The 22,760-nt window shown below is 34.2% G+C and overlaps 2 protein-coding genes across 3 annotated transcripts in view; both read left to right on the top strand.

Moving 5' to 3' along the window:
- The window catches only part of mwh (multiple wing hairs), a 50,816-nt gene extending 28,056 nt beyond the window's left edge, over positions 1-22,760 (top strand). For both annotated transcript variants that reach the window (XM_088041774.1, XM_088041775.1), the window contains exons 3-6: positions 18,211-18,482; positions 20,503-21,055; positions 21,102-21,408; positions 21,453-22,760. In XM_088041774.1, the coding sequence (XP_087897900.1) occupies positions 18,211-18,482; positions 20,503-21,055; positions 21,102-21,408; positions 21,453-22,504 (2,184 nt within the window). In that variant the 3' untranslated portion in view covers positions 22,505-22,760. The remainder of the gene's footprint in view (positions 1-18,210; positions 18,483-20,502; positions 21,056-21,101; positions 21,409-21,452) is intronic.
- Positions 18,977-19,971, top strand: LOC148171554 (uncharacterized). Its single transcript, XM_088041830.1, has one exon. It carries the CDS (start codon positions 18,994-18,996, stop codon positions 19,969-19,971), a length of 978 nt encoding a protein of 325 aa, XP_087897956.1. The 5' UTR covers positions 18,977-18,993.

Genomic DNA, 22,760 nt, shown 5'->3' with positions numbered 1-22,760 from the left:
AACATTCAAAAACTTGCAATTTAAAAGTTTGAGTCTGTGCTGTAATCGCATTAAAATAATAGAAGACGGGGCTTTCGTAAATTTATCAGATTTATCAACACTAAAGCTCAATAACAACAAATTGACATTTCTAAATCCGAACAGTTTCGTACAAATTCCGAAATTGCGCAGCTTTGATTTTTCATTTAATTACATTTCTGGTTTAAATGGGCATTTTTTTGATCATTTTCAAGCTAAGCAGCTTAATTTGATATGCAACTCAATCTCGAAGATTGATAGAAATACCTTCTCGCATTTTCAAGGTGTAATTGAGGTTCATTTATTTGGTAACAACATCGAGGAGTTACCTGAAGGCATTTTTGATAATTTTCATTTTTCTCGAATTAATTTGGGACAGAATTTATTGAAACGTGTACCCAAAGGATTTTGTAATGGTTGTATTGTGGACTCTTTGAGTATTGATGAAGACCACTCAAATTTCGGGTACTTGGAGGATGTTTACGAAGCAAAAGAGAAAATTGGGAAGCTTTTTGTTGGAAATGGAAATAGGAGTTCTGGGGTTTGTGCGAAAATGCGAAGTAGCGGGCACCATATTTTTGGGAATTTTCTTTTGATTATGGTTTTTGGATTTGTAGTGTATAAAATCTTTCTGGTATAAAATTAATGGTTTTATTTACCTATAAAAATAGAGGATGCCAAAAAAAAGTGAAAGTAAAACTTAGGCCAAAAGCACCAGTGCGTCGAAAAATTCTAGGTTTATTGTTTTTACTATCAAAAAAATTCGGGAAAACCTGCAAAAAGTCGAATTAAGTGAATAAATTGTATCTATCATTTGAGGTTTTTACGTTACGACATTCTTAAATATTGTAGGCAACTTTTGTTCTTTAATAGACTCAACGACAACGGTGTTACCAAATTTATTTGAAACTTTGAACGAAAATTAGGTAATTTTATTAACCACAGGATTTACTTCCGAATTTTACTAGTCTCGTGCACAATGTTGAAGCTCTTGCTTCTCTCGCTTTGTTTCGAAGCTAGTTTAAATTGTGTCCTATATAACTTGAATTTTTCTGCACGGGCCTCTTGGACTTCTCAAGTGTTATATCTGAAGAGTAATGTTATTTCAATTCCGGCCAACTACAGTGTTAAGATTGTAAATCAGAGAATCTCCAATTTGTGCTGTAAGATGCTAAACTTGACTCATCAAACCTTCAATTTAAATTTTTGCTCTTGTGGTATTAAAACTATAGAAGAGTCGTGTTTTTCTAAACAAATTCAGAATGTTGTTGGTGATCTACTAATAACTAACAATCTTCTAACTGTTATAAAGAAAGGAACATTCAAAGACTTGCAAATTAAAAATTTGAATCTGTGCTGTAATCTTATTAAAATAATAAATGACGGAGCTTTCGTCAATTTATCACATCTATTAACGCTAAGGCTCGATAACAACAAATTAACGTTTTTAAATCCGAACGGATTTGTGCAATTTCCAAAATTGCAAAGCTTTGATTTTTCGTTTAATCACATTCCTCGTTTAAATGGACATTTCTTTGATCATTTTCATCTTGAGCGGCTTGATTTGATATGTAACTCAATTTCAAAGATTGATAGAAATACTTTCTCGCATTTTCAAGGTGTTATTGAGCTTCATTTATTTGGTAACAACATAGAAGAGTTGCCTGAAGGTATTTTTGATAAACTTCATTTTTCTAAACTTAGTTTGAGACAGAATTTATTGAAACATGTACCTAAAGGATTTTGTAACGGATGTACCGTCGATAATTTGTATATTGATGATGACATTGCAAATTACGGGTACCTGAAGGATGTTTACGAAGGAAAAGAGAAAATTGGAAAGGTTTTTGTTGGAAATGATAGTAAGAGTACCGGGGTTTGTCCGAAAATGCAATGTAAAGGGCACCATGTTCTTGGGAATTTTCTTTTAATTGTAGTTTTTGTATTTGTAGTTTATAAAGTTTTTCTGGTGTAAATCAATTGCCTTTTTTATTTATAAAACAGACGACACCGAAATAAAGTAAAACTAAAATTTACGCCAAAAGCCCAAGTGCGTCGAAATATTCTAGGTTTTATTTTTTTTTAGTATCAAAATAACTGAAATTCAGAAAAACCAGCAGAAAGTTGAATTAAGTGAATTATTGCATCAATTAAGCTCTTTACGTTACGACATCATTAAATGTTGTAGGCAACTTTTAAACTTTAATAGGCTCAACGACAAAGCTTTTACCAAATGCATTTGGAGCTTTCAAAGAAAATTAGAAAACTCCATTAATTACAAGATTTCTATTCAAATTTTACTAGTCTCGAGCAAAATGTTGAGACTCGTGCTTCTCTCGCTTTGTTCCAAAGCCAGTTTAAATTGTGTCCTTTATAATTATAACTTGAATTATTCTGCAAGGGCCTCTTGGACTTCTCAAAAATTATATCTGAAGAGTAATGTTATTTCAATTCCGGCAAACTACAGTGTTAAAATTGCACGTCAGCGAATCCAAAATTTGTGCTGCAGAATGCTAAACTTGACTCATCCAAGCTTCGATTTAGAGATTTCCTCTTGTGGTATTAAAACGATAGAAGAGTCGTGTTTTTCTAAACAAATCCAAAATGTTGTTGGTGATCTAATATTAAACGGCAACTTTCTAACTGTTATAAAAAAAGGGACATTCAAAGACTTGCAAATTAAATATTTGAGGCTGTGCTGTAATCTCATTAAAATAATAGAAGACGGGGCTTTCGTGAATTTATCACATTTATTATTATTGGATCTCCAAAACAACAAATTAACTTTTCTAAATTCGAACAGTTTTGGACAAATTTCAAAAATTCGCTATTTTCATGTTTCATCTAATTACATTTCTTACTTAAAAGGGGATTTGTTTGATCATTTTCAACCTGAGCAGCTTTATTTGACGTGCAACTCAATCTCGAAGATTGATAGAAATACCTTTTCGCATTTTCAAGGTGCAATTGGGCTTTATTTAGATGGTAACAACATCGAAGAGTTACTTGATGGTATTTTCGATAATCTTAATATTTCGTTTCTTGATTTGAGACATAATTTATTAAAACGTGTACCCAAAGCATTTTGTAATGGTTGTACTGTGGACTTTTTGAGTATTGATGCAGACCACGCAAATTTCGGGTACTTGAAGGATGTTTACGAAGGAAAAGAGAAAATTGGGAAAATTGTTGTTGTAAATGATAGCGAGAGTTATAAAGTTTGTTCGAAAATGCAAAGTAGCGGGCCCCACGTCATTGGGAATGTTAATTTGATTGTTGTTTTTGGATTTGAAGTCTATAAAGTCTTTCTGGTGTAAAAGTAACTGTTTTATTTATTAGTACGTTACTCCAAATAGCTCATTTTAAACTAAATGTACAATCAAAATGAGTAAATTAAACAAAAAATCAACCTTGCAACCTTGACCTCCATTGCATTTACTTCTGCGACATCGAAGTTTTGGAGTTCCTACCTTGTATAACCCGTCTTCAAAAAAAGTCTCATTTTCATCTGCCCAATTCGTACAATTATTGCAGTGGAAACGTTGTACCACACAGTCGTGACAATTTATCGAGAAGTTTCTCAAAGGATTGTAATTCAAGTTGACCGTTGAAAAATTGTAATTATCGAAAAACCCTTCTGGTAAATCTTCTATCTTGTTACTTTGTAAATCCAGATCGATGAAACCTTCTCCGATAAGGCCACGTAAAAAATCTTGGTTTATCATAGATATTTGATTACATTTTAATGAAACGTACGGGTTTGTGAACCGAAATTTCCTAAGAAAGTTCCTGGGCAAAGAAGAAATGCAGTTGTCTTCAAACTGTAAGTTGTATAAGCTGACATTTACGAAAGCTTCAGAGTTGAGAACAAAAAGTCTGTTGGAATTAAGAGACAACGTTTGCAAATTTGTCAAATTGTAGAAGGCCGAGTTTTCTATAATTTCAATGAAATTATTGTCGAGGAGGAGCAGCACCAACTTCAAGTTTCGAAACGTTCCGGTTTTGATAACTTTTAATTCATTACCAATAATTTCTAGGGTGTAACTAATATTTTGTATAGCCTCGGAAAAGCACTCAGATTCTAGACCTTTAATCCCACAGAATTTAAACATTAAGTGTTGTAATACATGAGTTAGATTCAACATTCTGCAATATAGTTTTGGAATGTGTTGGTGAACAACATAAATTTCAAAACTTGAATTTAGGAGTGGTGACAAAAAAATTGTTCGTGAATTTGAATATTCTGTGACTGTCTGGTTGTATTCGTTAGCTCGGAAGGCAAAAACGGGATAATTCGGTCTGATTCTACTATATATTAGAGAATGACTCGTTAAAAAATAAAAGTATAAGCTTAACAGATTTCGAAACATTTCTTTGAGAGGATCGACGTTCTGAGAAAAAGTGGAATAATGCAGTTTATATTTTCAGTGCTATTAATATGTGTGTTTATTATTGCGTAAAATTGAAATATAGAGCTTTTAAGGATGCATTGAAAGTTTTGTTTATACTCCATTTAGATGAAAATAAGCAAACAATTTATATTAATTGACTACTTTGGATTTTGAAATGTTCTATTTCCATTTTTGGTGGTCTTCAAATTTTATCAGAATTAGAATATTGAGCATTTCAAAAAGTGTATTTTAAGTTTAAGCAGTGGGACAACGCAGAAAGTAAAATTACAACTTTCTAAATTAGCTACCGTTATACTACAGTTTATCAAAGATGTCAAGAAATCGTAAAAAATAACAACAAGATTTTTACAAGGAGTTAAAAGTCAAAATTATTAGACTAAAAGCAAGAAATTTTGTTCTGAAGATGTATCCACCACTTCTGCATTTGCTTTTCTTGCAAGAATCGTCCAACGCACTGTTATTAAAGTTCAGATATTGCAATCTGGTAAATTACCATCTTTCAAACTAATATATGAGTGGTGATTTTCATAGAACAAAACGTCCACAAAACAATCGTGACAACTTTTAAAGATTTTTCTCAACGGATTCCTTTCTATTTTCACAAATGAGAAGTTGTGATGATCGAAAAACGTTTCTGGTAACTCTTGTATGTTGTTACATCTTAAATTTAAGTCAATAGGACCTTTTATATCAAAGTCGTGAAAAAAATCTTTATCAACTATGGCTACATTGTTATCTTCAAAACTGATGAGAAGTTGTAAACCGCGAACACTTGAAAGAAAACTCTTGGGCAATGCAGAAGTGCAGTTTCTTTCAAGTTTGAATAAGCGCAGGCCGGCAATGTTCTCGAAAGATTCAGGATTGAGAGTCAAAAGTCTGTTGGGATTAAGATGCAATCCGGTCAAACTGGTTAAATTACAAAATGGCGCTTTTTCTATGATTTCAATGAAATTGTTATTCAAAAAGAGTGATTCCAGTTTCAGATTTTTGAAAGTTCCTGTCTTGATCACTCTTAATTTGTTGAACGTAATTTGGAGCGACCAAGTAACATTCTTAATTTTATGAAAGAAACATTCCTGTTCCAACTCTTGGATGTTAGACTCTGTGAAAATTAAAATTTCTAAGAAATGAGTCAGCTTCAACATATGGCACCACAGTTTTAGAATTTGTTGCTGGGTCACCTTCACTTGAAGGGTAGAATTTATAGACGGCGAAAGAGAAATAGTTCTTGCGTAAAATGTTGTAAAAGGTGCTGTTTCGGGTTTTTGCACGATTTCGTAGTTGAATATTGGATATTTTGAACTTATTAAAAAAGCGTGGCAAAATACCAAGTACAGGTAAAAGCAGTGCAGCTTAAAAAACATTGTCTTCGGTTCAAGTGAGTTTCGTGAAAGAATTTGAAAGGGAGGAATTTTCAAACGCACTATTTGGCGTTTTAGATCGCGACACTCGTTGAATTAAAATTTCAAGACTACAGTTACAATATGAAATGGTAAAATCAATTTAATGGCTTTTCCAATGTAGACATGTAAAATGCATTTTCTGTTAAGAAACGTAAATTTTCCTCAATAGTGAGGGAAATTTAAGTTTCCACAATTAATTAATTCTAATTATTACAGATTTTGGCTGAATTAGAAAAATTTGAATACTTTTTAACAATCTTTAAATGAAGTAAAAAGTTAGAATTATAAGACTAAAGGCGAGGAGATTTGTTTTGAAGACGTATCCACCACTGCTGCATTTTGTTCTATTGGAGCAAACATGTTCGAATTGACTGTTGTTAAGCTTTAGAAATTGCCAATTTGTTAAATTACCATCTTTTAAAGTAAAGTATTTTCTCCTGTTACTACCATCATAGTGCAAAATATCCACAATACAATCGTGACAACTTTTAAAGATTTTTCTCAAAGGATTGTACTCCATTAATACATGCGAAAAGTTGTGATGATCAAAAAACGCTTCTGGTAGCTCTTCTATGTTGTTCATTCTTAAATTTAAGTCAATACGACTCTTTACGTCAAAACCTTGAAAAAAATCTTTATCTACTTCAGTAATATTGTTGCATTCAAAAGTGATGAAAAGTCGTAAACTGCAAATATTTGAAAGAAAATTCTTGGGTAATACAGAAATGCAGTTATTCTGAAGTTCTAAGTTGTACAGTCCAGCAAGCCCGGATTAAGAAAATTTGAGGCCCGGGGCTAAATCGTAAAAGGGGGCTCATCGATAAAATTATGCAAAGAAAGCCTTACGTACTTGATTTGTATTTTTTCAATTTTTATAGCAAATTTTTACGTGGCAAGGGGCCCCTGGGAAGGTGGGGCCCGGTGCTACAGCACCCTTAGCCCCCCCCTTAGTCCGGACTTGCAGTCCAGAAATGTTTTTGAAAGATTTAGAATTAAGAGTAAAAAGTCTATTGGAATTAAGATGTAATTCGATCAAATTGGTCAAATTAGAAAATGCCGCGCTTTCTATGATTTCAATGAAATTGTTATTCAAAAAGAGTGATTCCAGCTTCAGATTTTTGAACGTTCCTGTCTCGATTATTCTTAATTTGTTGTAACTAATTTGGAGCGACTGAGTAAGGTTCTTAATTTTATAAGAGAAACATTCATGTTCCAGTTCTTGGATGTTGCACTGGGTAAAAATTAAAATTTTCAATTTATTACGCAGGTTCAACATGAAGCACCACAGTTTTGGAATTTGTTGTTGATTAACCATCACTTAAATGGTGGAATTTATAGCAGGCAAAAATACGTGCGGAGGAATAGTCTTTTACAATTATTGGTCTGTTTGTTCCGTGATTAAGCTCTGCGTAGTTGAAAATAGGAAAATTTGAGCTTTTAAAAGCGTGGCATAGTAAAAAGTACAAGTAAAAGCTGTGTAACTTGAGAAACATTTTCGATGGTCGAACTTTGTGAAAGAGTTTTAACGAAATGAATTTCCAAACGAACTATTTTTAAATAATTGCGCGGCACTTGAATTAAAAATTCAAGACTTTCCATTAACTACAGTTATTGGAATAAATGGTAAAAGCAATTTAATAGAAAAGAAATACTCCTATGTTTTTTTATAATGGGCGTATTGCGAAAACTTGTAATTTGATAATAATTACAGAAATTGCAATTAGAATAAGCAAAATAAGTAGAATAAGCAGAATAAGTAAAGAATTAGCTTTGGTTTCGTGTCCTTTGCCACTGCATTTATTTTTGTAACACTCAAGTTTTGGACTTCCTTTCTTGTAAATGCCGCCTCCAAAAACCGCCTGCAAAGTCCCATTCTTTGTTTCCGATTTCTTACAATTATTGCAGTCGAATCGTATGAGAATACAGTTATGACAACTTAATGAGAAGTTTTTCAAAGGATTATAATTCATGTTCACCAATGAAAAATTGTAGTCATTAAAAAATTCTTTTACCTTCCAAATCTATGTTAATGAATCCTTCTCCTGAAAACCCACGGAAAAAATCTACATCGACCACTGAAATTTTATTACACCTCAAGAAAATGGAATTGAGAAGAAGACTTGAGAATCGAAGATTTGAATGAAAATTCTTGGGCAAAGCCGAAATACAGTTGTTTCCTAACAGTAAAGTGTACAATCTGATATTTACGAAAGCCTCAGAGTTTAGAGCAAAGAGTCTGTTGAGAACAAGAGACAACGTTGTTAGATTAGTTAAATTAGAAAACGCAGCGGTTTATATAATTTCAATTGAATTATTGTCCAATATGAGTACTTCCAATTTCAAATTTCTAAAAGTTCCTGTTTTGATTAGTTTCAATTTATTAGCAGTGATAATTAGGGAGGAGGTAACATTTTCAAGAGCCTCAGAAAAGCACTCAGTTTCAAGAACTTCGATGCTACAAGATTCAAACGACAAGTTTTGCAATTCATGGGTCAGATTAAACATTCTGCAATACAGCATTGTAATGTGTTGGTTAACAACGAAGATTTGAAAGCTCAAGTTTAGGAATGGTGACAAAAAAATTGTTGTTGAATTGCGGTGGTCAACTATGGGGTCTTGTTCATAGGCCATGAAATCAAAAACTTGGGAATTCGATATTAAAATATCACACATTAAAAAATAAAAGTACAAAGTTCGTGGTTTTAGAAACATTTTTTCGGGTAGATAGCTTCAGAAATAGCACAGAATTTAAAGGACAAGTATTGCAATTCATGGGACGAATTCAACATTCGACAATACAGTATTGAAATGTGTTGATCAATAACAAAAACCACATTACTTAAATTTACGAATGGTGAAAGAAAAATTGTTTTTGATTTGAAATGATCGACCGTGTCGTTATTTTCGGTGACTTTGAAGTCGAAAACGGGATACTTAGATCTAATTCTTAGAGCATGAGAAATTAGAATATAAAAGTATAAGTTTCGTAGTGTTATAAACATTTCTTCGGGTGGATGGACGTTCTGAGGAAGAGTGAAATCTTGTTGTGAAATATCGTTCAGTGCTTTTTAATTGCATGTTTATTGTTGCGTAAAATATTACTATGGTGCTTGTACAGATGCATTTGAACTTTCCTTGTTTTCCTTCCATTTCGATGAAATTAGTTATCCATTAAGTTTTGTAATGTCACAGGCATAAAAAGGGATTTTTAATTCGGACTTTCCACAGTAAACTTTTTAGATTTATTAATTAACGTTTCTTCTTCTTCAATTTTCCCATTTTTCCTAATTTGTTGCTTCAACATTTTACAGATAACAGAAAGAAAAACGTAATTTTGCGTTATGGTTTTATTTAGTCGTAAAGTTACAACAGGGAAGTACTTTAAATTAAACTGGTGCTCTTTGGTTTTCCAAAGTTTTCAAGTATTTTCCAGAAAAATTGTGAAGTTTTAAGTGTGCATCGTATGCACATCTTCGTACACAACAACGTGACACAGACCTTGTCAGTAAATTTTGTACGGGCGATTTTTAGACATGTGTTGTTTTTATGAAAAAATTATGGACTAATTTAGAACAAGAAATAAGTAAAAAAATCAAATTTGACAAAGAAAAACAAGAAATCCTACCTTTTTCGTGTTGATAACACTGGTGTACAAGAATGAAATTAAAGAAGTTGTTCAAAGTGACCATCAATCTTTCCATGTTTTTTGAGATTCAAACACTTTCACTTTCCGTAAAACAATGAACTGTTTCCAAAGCCGGCAAAATTACGACTAACATAATTCATGAAATCAAATGATTAAATTGACAAAAACGTTATCAGTTTTCTTTTTATGTGGTTGCGGCTTGCCGATTAGCTGGCAATGTTTAGATTTTTTGTCCAATAGACGACAAATAGTCATGTCATGAAAACTGATCAGTTTCCAAAATTATTAATATCTCGAAACTGAGCTCGAATTTTGGAAATCACCAAACTAAAAATTTATTAGTTTTAACAAGATCTACCACCAGTTTATTTTAATTTTCTCATTTCTGTTCCACCCTGTATAAAATACGAGTGTTCAAAAACCAAAAAGTATTTTTTGAATATTTGCGAGCAAAATGATCACACCGAGATCTATCCTAAACATAACACCACCATTGCACTTGCTGTTGTGGAAACAATTTCTCAAAATTTGTCTTCTTCCATCAATTTCTTCAACTTCTTGTGAATCACCATCTTCCAGTTTCAAACAAGTGTGGTTCCCTCCGCTATCATATCCGAGATTTTGCACCAAACATCCGTGACAACTTTTAAAGATTTTCTTCAAAGGATTGTATTTTAAAGCGACACTTGAAAAATTGTGATAATCGAAGAACTCTTTTGGTAACTCTTCAATCTTGTTAAATTTTAAATTTAACTCAATAAAACCTTCATTAGTGAAACCATAAAAAAAATTGGGATCAACCGAAGAAATATTGTTACACTCTAAAGAAATGATGACGTTGAAACAGTAAAAATTTACCAGAAAATTCTTCGGCAGAGCAGAAATGCAATTATATCTAAGTGAAAAGTCTTTCAAACCAACAATGTTGACAAAAGAATCGGAATTGAGAGTTAATAGTCTGTTGTTATCAAGATGTATCTCGAACAAATTTAAGTTAAAAAATGCTTTTTTTTCTATGCTTCTAATTAAGTTGTTGGATAAGAAAAGTGAAGACAGATTCAGATTTTTGAACGTTCCAGTTTTGATCACTTTTAGGTTGTTGTTAGTAATTTGCAGCGACAAGTTAACATTTTTAATTCGGTCAGAGAAACACTCGTGTTCCAACACTTCGATGTTACAATACGAAAATCTCAGTTGTTGTAATTTGTGGTTTAAATTCAATATTCGACAACACAGTGTCGGAATTTGCTGCTTCAGAACACGGACACTATAAGTTGAATTTTTCAGAGGACTCAGATAAATAGTTTTACAGTTGAAACGTTCTTCTGTAGCGGCGTTATTTCGATATTCGTCGACTAAATAGTTAAAAATAGGAAATTTTGACATAATGTAACTGTTAACAACGTGGTATACTACAAAATACACGAAAAAGTGCAATTTGAAGGACATTTCTGGAGGGTAGAGAGGATATTTCTGACTGGCTACGAAGCTATGACTAACGACATTATTAGATTACAAAAACATTCTCGATTTATGTTGCGCAAACGATCGGTCTAAACATTATGAAAGTAACAAAACACTTTTGTTTTTAGATGCTAATCCTCCAAATTAATACATTTTATGATGAAATTGGATTTTTATTTGTGTACTAAAAAACGAGCAAAAAGCGGCAAAACTAATTTATTGAAGTGGACAACAAAGAAAAATTAAGAGAATGAGGAAAAAGGACGCAAAAAATGAAGACTTACAAGTTGGTCAGTGTAAAGAAAAAAGAAATTTTGCGTGTGGTTTTATTTAGTTTCCAAATGTTCTACTGTAATAAGTGAATAAAAAATATAAAACTTAGATTTAATACCATAGAATTAATTTTCAAACATTGTGCTGCATTGCCACATCTTTTTTTTGGACAACGTTTTACATAATATCTTGTATCAAAAACAGTCTCTTGGAATATGTGAATTCCGTCCAAGTTCTCCAGTTCCAAAGTACAATTAGTACAGCCATGAATTAATTTATTCACAATACATCCGTGACAACTTTTAGGGAGTTTTTTCAAAGGGTTGTTATCAATATCCACGAATGAAAAATTGTAGTTATCAAAAAAATCCTCAGGTAGTTCCTGTATGTAGTTACCATGAAGATCTAAATAGTCAATAAAACCGACAATATTCAATCCTTGAAAAAAATTCTTATCAATTAGCAAAATATTATTACAGTTGAAAGCGAGACGAGGCTTAAAAAGTTGAAAATTTGCAAAGAACCTTTTGGGTAAGACCGAAATACAGTTGTCTGCAAATGATAAGTATTTCAAGCCAATTATGTGAAGAAAAGAAGCCGAATTAAGAGTGTAAATTCTGTTAGAATCAAGATAGAGATATTCTAAATTAGTTAAATTAGAAAATGCAGCTTCTTCTATAATGTCAATGAGGTTCCGGTCCAACATCAAAAATCGCAATTTTAAATTTTTGAAAGTTCCTGTCTTGATCACTGTTAATTCATTATCACCAAGTTCTAGCATAGATGTAACGTTCTCAATTTTGCGAGAAAAGCACTCATGTTGTATTGATTTGATACCACAGAACGTAAATTGTAATTTTTCCACGGAATGAGACAGATTTAACATGTAACAATACAGTCTTGGAATGTGCTGGTAGTCAACATTAACTAAGCTAGAATTTATTGATGGCGAAAGAGAAATCGTCCTGACGAAGGAGTAATCTTTTTTGGTTCCGTTTTCATTCAATGTGTAGTTAAAAACAGGAAAATTTTCTCTTGAAACGTGGCATAGCAAAAAGTACAAGTACAAGCTGTGAGGCTTCAGAAACATGATTGTGCTCGAAGAAAACGAACGAACGAAGTTTTTCCAGACGAATTATTTGTCAATTGCTTTATAGGTACTTAGTGAATTAAAAACTCATCGCTTTAAATTAGAGTTTTTGAATCAATTTTGCGGTTGTGAAAGCCCAAGTGAACTCGAAAGTGCGTTTTAATTATAGACTTGGCCACCAGTTTCCACGAAAAAAATTAAAACTATTTTTAGCAAAATGAGTTCGATCCTAAAGATAATACCACCACTGCATTTGCTGCTGATGCAGTTATTTCCCAAGTTTCGTCCTCTTCCATAAATTACTTCAACTTCTTGTAAATTCCCATCTTGCAGTTTTATATTGGTGGTGTTGTCACCATCATAGTTAAGATGTTTCACTAAACAACCGTGACAACTTTTGAAGATCTTTTTTAAAGGATTGTAGTTTACGTCAACTTTCGAAAAATTAAGATTATCAAAAAACTCTTTTGGTAACTCTTCAATATTATTACCTTTTAAATTCAATTCAATAAAACCTTCGTTGTTAAAACCTTGAAAAAAATCTTGATCAATTGAAGAAATGTTGTTGCACTGTATAGAAAGGAAGAGGTTGAAACAGCGAAAATTCACCAGAAACTTCTTGGGTAAAGCTACAATGCAGTTATACGCAAGAGTAAATGCGTTTAAACCAACAATGTTGACAAAAGAATCGGAATTGAGTACTGAAAGTTTGTTGTTATTAAGATTTAGCTCCACCAAATTAGTTAAATTGGAAAATGCTCGTTTTTCTATAATTTTAATGAAATTGTTGAACAAGTAAATTGAAGTCAGTTCTAAATTCTTAAAAGTTCCTGTTTTGATGACTGTTAATTTGTTGTCAGTAATTTGAAGCGACAAAGTAACATTCTTAATTTTGTAAGAGAAACACTCGTGTTCCAGAACTTCGATGTCACAAAACGAAAATATCAGCTGTTCTAATTTGTGGTTTAAATTCAAAATTTGACACCACAGTATTGGAATCTGCTGGCTTGTAACCAAGATTTTTGACGTTGAATTCCTCAGAGATATCGTTTGAGAGTTCATATGATCTGTTTTAACTGTACATTCTTTGGAGACGTAGTTAAAAACGGGAAATCTCGACATAATGTTACAATTAACAACATGAGAGATTACGAAATATAAGAGAATGTGCAATTTGAAAGACATTTCTTTAGTGAAGAGACGAACTTTCTGACAATAATGGTTGGTTGGCTCAAGTTCATAAGTAACAACACATTTAAATTACAAAATAATTTCAATTTATTCTTGCGCAAATGGTATAATTGAAAAAAAAATTAAAATGGTGGAGATCGATTCTTTTGTATTTTGAGCTGATTCTGATTTCGATTTTGATCGAAGAAGACAACACAGAAGAAAGGAATGAAGAAACATAAGGCAAGAAATAAAGACTTACAAGACAACTTTAAGCTAGTCAATGTAAAGGAGAGAAAGAAAATTTTCCGTTGTGTTTTATTCAGTTTTTAAATCATTAATAAGTGAATGAAAAATAATATACTTTGAATAACAATTAGATTAGCTGGGACGAAGTCAATTTTCAATCCTTGTGCTGTGTTCTTGCATCTTTTTTTCGGACAAGATTTCACACTTCCTGCATTAAAAACAGTTGCTTCAAATATGTTAATTCCTTGCAAGTTTTTTTTCCCGTCCCTAGTGCAATTAAGACAGTCATGAAAGATAGTATTTACAATACAACCGTGACAACTTGTAGGGAGTTTTTTCAAAGGGTTATTACTAATATCTACAATTGAAAAATTGTAATTGTTCATAAAACCATCAGGTAGTTTACGTATGTAGTTACCATTTAGGTCTAAATAATTAATAAAACCGACGACATTTAGTCCACGAAAAAATTCCTTATCAATCACAAAAATATTATTACAATAGAAGCTGATATGGGGCTCGAAAAATTGGAAATTTGCGAAGAACCTTTTGGGTAGGGCAGAAATACAGTTGTCTCCTAATGTTAAGATTTTTAAATTAATTATACCAACAAAAGAGGCCCAATTAAGAGTAAAAATTCTGTTCGAATCAAGATAGAGATGTTCTAAATTAGTTAAATTAGAAAATGCAGCTTCTTCTATAATTTCAATGAGATTCCTGTTCAACATCAAGAATCGCAGTTTTAAATTTTTGAAAGTTCCTGTTTTGATCACTGTTAATTCATTATCACGAAATTCTAGCGTGGAAGTAATGTTCTCAATTTTGCGAGAAAAGCACTCATGTTGTAATGATTTAATTCCACAGAACATAAATTGTAAAATTTCCAATGAATGAGACAAATTTAACATGTGACAATAAAGTTTTGGAATGTGCTGCTTTTCTACATTAAGTCTAAAGCTAAAATTTGCTGGCGAAAGAGAAATAGTCCTGGCGAAGGAGTAATATTTTTCTGAATCACTTTCAAGCACTGTGTAGTTAAAAACAGGAAAAATTGCTCTTGAAACGTGACAAAGTAAAAAATACAAGTAAAAACTATGAGGCTTCAGAAACATGCCTGTGGTTGAGGAAAACGATCGCACTAACAACTTTATAGTTTTTCCAGACGAACTATTTGTTAACGATAATTTGTTCTACACTTAAGGAATTAAAAATTCATTGCTTTTGGATTAGAGTTTTTAATTTAATGGTGGGAAATCAATTTGCGGTTGTGAAAGCCAAAGTTAAATGGGAACTGCGTTTTAATTCCTAACTTGGTCACCGGTTGCAAAGGAAAAAATTAAAACGATTATTTGAATATATGCGAGCAAAATGAAATCGATCCTAAAGATAATACTGCCACTGCATTTGTTGTACACCGGTGATGTTTCCACCCTCATAGTAAAGATGCTCCACTAAACAGCCGTGACAACTTTTGAAGATCGTTTTCAATGGATTGTAGTTCATGTTGACACCCGAAAAATTGTGATAATCAATAAACTCTTTTGGTAACTCTTCAATATTGTTACCTTTTAAATTCAATGTAATGAGACCATTGACGTTAAAACCTTGAAAAAAATCTTTATCAATCAAAGAAATGTCGTTGTACTGCAAAGAAAGGAAGAGGTTTAAACAGTGAAAATTAACCAGAAAGTTTTTGGGTAAAGCAGAAATGCGGTTATATTCAAGAGTAAAGTGGTTTAATCCAACAATGTTCACGAAAGATTCGCAGTTGAGAGTTAAAAGTCTGTTGTAATTAAGATTTAGCGCCAGCAAATTTATGTCAGAAAATCCTCCTTTTTCTATAATTTCAATTAAATTGTTGTGCAACAAAAGAAAAGTCAATTCCAAATCCTTAAAAGTTCCTGTTGACATTAAGATTTAACCTGGTCAAAGCCGTCAAATTAGAAAATGCTGCTTTTTCGATGACTTCAATGAAATTGTTTTCCAAGTTGATTACAGATAGTCGTAAATTCTTAAAAGTTCCAGTTTTGATCACCCTTAAATGATTATGAGTGATTTCCAGAGACATGGTTAGATTCTTGATCTTGTAAGAGAAACATTCATGTTGCAATGCATAGATGTTACAATACGTAAAAGCCAAATGAGTTAAAGAGTGAGTTAGATTCAATATGCGGCACCACAGAGTTGGAATGACTTGGTTTTTAACTTCCACTTTCCAGCTAGAATTTAGAGACGGTGAAAGAGAAATAGTTGTTGCGTACAAATAGAATTTTGTAGTGTCAATGTCTTGTAGTGTGTAGTTGAAAACTAGTCTTCTTACGGCATGACATAGTAAAAAGTACAAAAATACGCTGTGGAGCTTAAGAAACATTCTCTATGGTTGAGGAATTATGACTAAATGCACCGATAAAGAAATTTCCAAACGCGGTATTAAAGAATTAAAAGTAGATAAATACAATTCCTAAATGGAAGGAAAGAAAATCAATTTTCAAACTGTGACCTCCACCACTGCATTTTCTTTCTAAACAAAAAAATTTCGAGCTTGATGCTTCATAAACAGTTTCTTTAAAAATGTTAGTATCTTCTAAGGTACTGTTCTCTAGTTCCAAAGTGCAGTTAAAACAATCATAATAGAATTTTATCACAATACAATCGTGACAAGTTCTAGGAAGTTTTTTCAAAGAATTCTTACCCATTTCCACATACAAAAAATTGTAGTTGTCCATAAAACTTTCAAGTAATTCCAGTATGTAGTTACTGTATAGATTTAATATAATCGAACCGTCGACGGTAACCCCACGAAAAAAGTTTTTATTGACCACTGAAATACTGTTACATTGCAAGTCGATACATTGCAAAATAGAAATACAGTTGTCTTCAAGTTCTAAATATTGCAGGCCAATTAGACGAACAAAAGATTCAGAATTGGGATGAAAAATTGTGTTGGAACGAAGAGATAAACCTATTAAATTTGTTAAATTAGAAAAAGCGGAAAATTCTATAATTTCTATGGAATTGTCATCCAACCTAAGAAACTGCAGTTTCAAATTTCTAAAAGTTCCAGTTTTGATATTCGTTAATTTATTTTTAGTAAGTTCTAGGGTGATTGTAACGTTCTCAATTCACTGAGAAAACACTCATGTTCTAAAGTTTGAGTACTACAGTTCGAAATTGTTAGTATTTTTACAAAATGATTCAAATCTAACATGTAGCACCAAAATTTTGGAATGTGTTGTCGTAAAACCATAACTTTATGTGTTGAATTTCTGGATGGAGATAACGAAATAAGTTTTGAAGAATAACTCGAGGCATCTGCGTCTTTTATGTCGTCAGTTATATTCATAAAGTATTTAAACGTTGGTAACATTGACTTTACAGGGTTACACATTAAAAAGTATAAGTACAAACTGTACAGTTTAAAAGACATTTTTGTGCTGGAGGTGGACGCATCGGAAGTGGCGTTCAATAAATTACTTTCCAAGTTTACGTTTATTATTGCGATACACTAATGAATAAAAACCGTTAAAACGTTAAGTAGCAGTTTTGCAAACTCCCACCTCGTGAACATAAATCTTCACAACGTTTACTTGAAATCTCAATTTGACTTCCAAATTTGACCGCACCTTGTAAAATGTTATTAATCGCTTCAACGTTTGATTGATACGCAAAATACAGTTCTTTTATCGAACAGTTTAAACAAAAACCTTTCGGAACCATTTTTAAACGATTTCCATTCAAATCCAACACCGAAATTCTGCTGTTGTCAAAAGTATGGTCTGGTAATACTTCAATGTTATTACAAACCAAACTTAAAGTTTGAAAATTTTGCTCCGAAACATTAAATTTGGAAATATTGTTACAATCTAAAATAATAAAGGGATTCTTATATTGGATAAAACTAAAATTTGGTAAAACTGAAATTTTGTTATGACTTACAACTAAAATATGAAGTTTTGGAACCTGAAAAAAGGCGTTGGAATTGATGAGGATCAATCGGTTACGATTGAGATGTAATTCAGTTAAATTGGGCAAATTAGTGAAAGCTCCATCTTCTAAAATTTCTATAAAGTTTTGATTTAAGATCACAAACTTCAATTTCAAGTTTTTAAATGTTCCGGTCCGGATAACTTTTAATTTATTAGAAATAATTTCGAGAGTAAAACTGACGGTCGATATTTTCCCAGAAAAACATTCATTTTCTAACTCTATGGTGTTGCAATTTTTAATCATTAGACTTTCTATGTCATAAGACAAATTCAACATTTTGCATCAGAATTTAGGAATTTTCTGATCAAAAATTTGAACGTAGAACGAGTCAGATGACACCATAACAGTGTCCGCATGCCAAATTTCATATTCGGCTTCGGCCTTGCGAAGTACTTTGTATTGAATGAGTGATAAAACAGCTCCGAGTTTGAGGAAATACAAGAAGAGTGCGAGCATCTTCGAGTGGTTTTCTAAACTAATGTCTTTTCGTTTTTTCAGGAGAAGCAGCGCCCGCCGATTTACAACCCCGAAGACTACGCGCTCTCTTTGAAAAAATGGGGACGCAAACCCACCACGGGAAACGCAGTTTCTTTGTATCCAACTCCAATGGGATCCGACTCTGATTGTGGGAGATCTCAGAGTAATTCGTTCCGGGACTACAGGAATCCAATGTTGGTGTCTTCAGGTTCTGAGATGACTCTGCGCCAATTTGGAACCGTCAGCGAGCTTCTGGGGAAGTTAAAATCCGATCTTCGACTCGCTTATCCCAGGTGACTGAGTGATTTCTATTAGACTTAACATTTAACATCCGCCTAGTCAGATATAAAGAGACGTGGCGAAGAGAGTAAATATTGTTGAATTTAAAGATCTTATATTTCTTATTGGCACTTATCCTTGTCGCCTTGAGAGCTCTTCACCCACACACTAATTATACGTCTGCCAGATGTTGCTCAGACGTCTTTTCCTAATCAGAGGACGAAGACAAAGGTGGGATTTAACGGTAACACTAAACAGTATTTAAATAGCTGCGGGGTTAATAAAGTGTCGTTTATATTATTGATGATGCGTAATCGATAGAAACGCACAAGTTTTTTTTGATTTGGAAATAATTGCGCCACCGAACTTCAGTTTTTGCCTGCATTAGGTGGATTTATTGGAGCGCCATTATAAAGCGAACTATGAAATCCACTTCAAGTCAAGTATGCGTCCGTTTCCAACTTGCCATTATAAAATTTCTGACATTCGTCGTTTCCCAAAATTCCACTTTTCGGCATTCCCACAATGGATTGCAAAACTTGCGGCAAGGAGTCCCCGGCGCAGCCCACGACTTGTTGTGCTCCTCCTTGCAGCATCCCAGTTCTTGGCGAAAACATGCTGAAGATACCCGTCAATCCGTGTCCGCCCCCACCGGCTCAGGGCTGTGCAAATTGTTGCAATGTCTGTGTTCCTGTTGTCACTCCCGCGCCGCCAGCCGAGCCCTGCAAACCAAGGAAGAAGTGCAAATATATTCAGCCTGCACGCCCAAAGTCCTTTGCTCCCGAACGGAGATACATGCCACCCGCGGCGAAGATGGATGAAGATACTATTTATAGGAAGTCGTATTTACCGGCGGATGTTGATAGACCCGGACCGATTCTTCCGGATAACAATTTATGTGTTGGAGAAGGGAGGATGTCGGATAGTACTGTGCATAACATGTCGTATCTTCCCCATAAAGTTTTGCCCCCGTGTCCGATTTATCCCTGCGAGCATAAATTATTAGGGGAAGGACCCATGCAGGATATTACTACCCAAAAGCACGACTACGTTCCAAAACCGTTTTCTAGACCTGACGCGATACGACCACAAGTGAATCTCTTTTCTAGTGATTGTCCTTTGAGCGACATGACAGTGAACAGATTGTCTTATATGCCCGTGGAAAAAGCCTGCAAAGCTAATCCTATTTACCCAGTTAATGCTATCACAAAACCGGCAGGAAAAATTAGCGATAAAACCGTCCATAACATGTCGTACCAACCTTGGGAACGGATCGAACCCATTGACACCCCGTGGGCGGAAAAACCAAAGTACCAACCCCCCAAATTGAGAATGGAGGACAATACAGTTCAAAAAATGAGTTATATGCCTCCTGGACAATACGTAGAGTGTGATAATGATGATCCAAATTGTGTGGAATGTCCGGAACCACCTTGTGATCCTCACAGTAATCCTAACTATCAGTGCTGTCTTCCTTGCTGTTGTCCGAAAGCGGCGTGCTGAGGTCGAGGAAATGTGAGAAAATTCCTGTGAATAGTTCTGACTAGTCGTTATTTACATCGTATTTTATTGTTTTTTACAATATGGTTTTATGACCAGTGTACTTATTTTAGGACCGATTTGGACCTTTTTAGGAAATTAAAAGTACAAATTTATTTTATTTTTTATTTCAAATTCCAAATTTTTAATTATAGAACTAATTATAGATTAAAATTAAGGGAAAAAAATCGTAAAGAATCTGAAGAACAAAAAGGTGCAAACAGAGAAATAAAGGAACGTCTTATGAATAATAATGTTAATTTTCTCCGCCAGCCTCTCCTTCCTAATCACATTTTTTGCCCCGAAACCTGAAACTTAACAAGTGTGAAATGAAGAATTACGCAACAAACAAACCCACACTTGCCACTCTTCATTATTCATCTTCAAACAGCACAATGTCAATGTCCTCTTCCAAACCTCCAATTAACCACTTTATTACCACATAATGAGTTCAAATACCTCTTATTAACTCAAGATGACATATCTCACTTTCAGCTTTGTCCAAGAATTCGTAGCGGATCCGTTCGATGGTATAACTTTACTCCTCGACTTGCTTCGGGCCATCCAACTCAGCCAATCGACTGGAGGCCACAACACAACGGGAAAAATACCACCGTCGCTTCAAAGAAGAGCACTTCTCGATGAGTTCTCGTGTCTTCAATGCTTGCTGTTGTGTTGCCAGCGCTACACGGAGTCGATACGGAAACTGTCGGTTTCTTCAGCGGGACTCTTCACTTTGGCGATTTGTATAATGAGCAACGTGACGAAGTCGAGAATTCTTGCATTGCAGTTACTTACAAAAGCGTGTCAACCGTCACATACTGCGGTTTCTGAGGCTCTGTCGACGTTGAGGTTGAGGTTCGGTGAACCTGTGAGGTTCAGGTTTCTTGTGGGGATGTTAATGTCGGCGGGAGGACAAGGAGAGCTGTTGGTTGCAGGGATGAAATTCTTAAACACGTTCTTGGATTCTGCCGAAAACATGCAGAAGAGGTTGTACATCCAAGCCGAACTAGAACAAGCGGGATTTGATGTCGCTGCTGTTAAAAAAGTAACCACACTCCTTTATTTTACATCATCTAATTCTTCATTTCTAGAACATCAGTATCAATTCTTCCTCAACCGAGCAGCTCTTTGAAGAATTGGATCATTGGGAAAAGAAACATTTAGATGTTGAAGGGTTGATGGTACGTCTCGAGAGCTCGGAGCGAGAAAACGACGGTCTTCGAGACAAAGTCTTGTTGCTGGAGCGCCGAGTTCAAATCCTCCTCGAAGAAAAAGGCATTTTAATATCTTTAGAGCAGTGCTTGAAAGAGCGCTGCAGCGAACTCCAAGAAGAGGTGCATTCTTTAAAATCCGAGAAGTCTCGAAAGAACTCTTCTTGTGGAAGCTCAAAAAAGAAAGGTGAGTTTAAGACGTTGTAGTCGCTCTTTAACACTTTTTTATAGATGACTCCCCTCATGAAGACGAAGGTATCTCTTCCTCGGAACGTAGTCCAACCCCTGAAGAAGGTCTGCAACGCGACTCTTCAGTCTACGAGCTCTACACTATTCAAAATGACCGAAAACCTCCTAAAATTGAAGAAGAAGATGAGACTACCATTGATGAAGTCATTGAAGAGCTCCGTAACATCATCAACGATGCGGAAACTGAAGTCTACAAAGCTGATGAGAAGAAGAAAGAACTCGAGCGAAAGAAAATCGAAGAAGCTCAAGTTGCGAGTAAAATTCAGATGACGGTGGCCATCGATGACTACAGTAATGAAGTTGAGATCGTACCTTCAAATCTTCATCCGCAACCACCGCGAAGAACTAGAAGTTTAGTACATCTCTTTATTCCGGCTGAAGATTACAACTATGGTAACAAGGAGTTGTTTTTTGAGAATGAAACTCCTTATACTAGTGAAGAAGGGTCTGATTCTTTACTCAGTGCTTCAAAGTATCAACTACCAAGAGTTGAAAAAGAACCGAGGAAACGAACCCGGACGAGCCTGAAGAGATCAGAGTCGTTCAAACAAGTGACAAAGGCCCCTAATGTTCTTTCAAAACAAAATAGTCTTGATGGTGGGTACTACAGCAATGGTCCCATGGTCTCCCAACAGTCCCATGACGACAAAAAGGTCAAATCGAAGAGTCTAGACAGAATCGACGATGGTTTAGACAGTTTGGTCGATATTGTAGTCACAGACCACAAAATCGAGAAACCTGCTCGCACCGAATCTAAGAATTTGATAAACCAAAAGAAGTTTGGTCACGATGAGAAAATGAAAATGTTTCTACCGACGAAACGTGACCAAAGCGACATTCTCTATTACTTCCCGCGGATCCAAGAGAGGAAGAACAGCAGTAGTTTTTTGATTAACAGAGGACACACCAATGCAGGGTTGTATTCAGGCCAAGTCAGTCGAGCGAACTCGAACGTTTCGAAGAAGAAGGAGTTCGTGTCTGGGAATAACAGAGTCGTTGGAAAAGTGACTGATTTGCCATCAGGACTGTATTAAATTATTTCAGTTTTGTATATAAGTTATTTATCATTTATTTTCGTGCAATATTACTTTCAAGTAGCTGCGTATGATAGCTACGGTAGAGAGTTAAGGTTATGGTTTTTTGGGTGCACACTTTTCCGTTCTCGGAGAGAATGTTGCTCAAAGTGTTTTCAAAATCTGGAAAATGTACAAATGGTCTAAGTTGGTTAGATGTATGATCTCTTGTATAAAGACACTTTTAATAAATCAGTAGCGAAACTGCTTTGGTTTC

The sequence above is a fragment of the Gnatocerus cornutus genome, chromosome 7, assembly GCF_029298725.1.
Source record: "Gnatocerus cornutus isolate USDA-ARS CGAHR chromosome 7, icGnaCorn1.1, whole genome shotgun sequence".
NCBI lineage: Eukaryota > Metazoa > Arthropoda > Insecta > Coleoptera > Tenebrionidae > Gnatocerus > Gnatocerus cornutus.
The sequence above is the reverse complement of the archived record's forward strand: the minus strand, read 5'-3'. Positions and strand labels throughout refer to the sequence as shown.

What these genes read in the sequence shown, in the direction of transcription:
- LOC148171554 (XM_088041830.1), top strand. Translation starts at nt 18,994, where the DNA reads ATGGATTGCAAAACTTGCGGCAAGGAGTCCCCGGCGCAGCCCACGACT.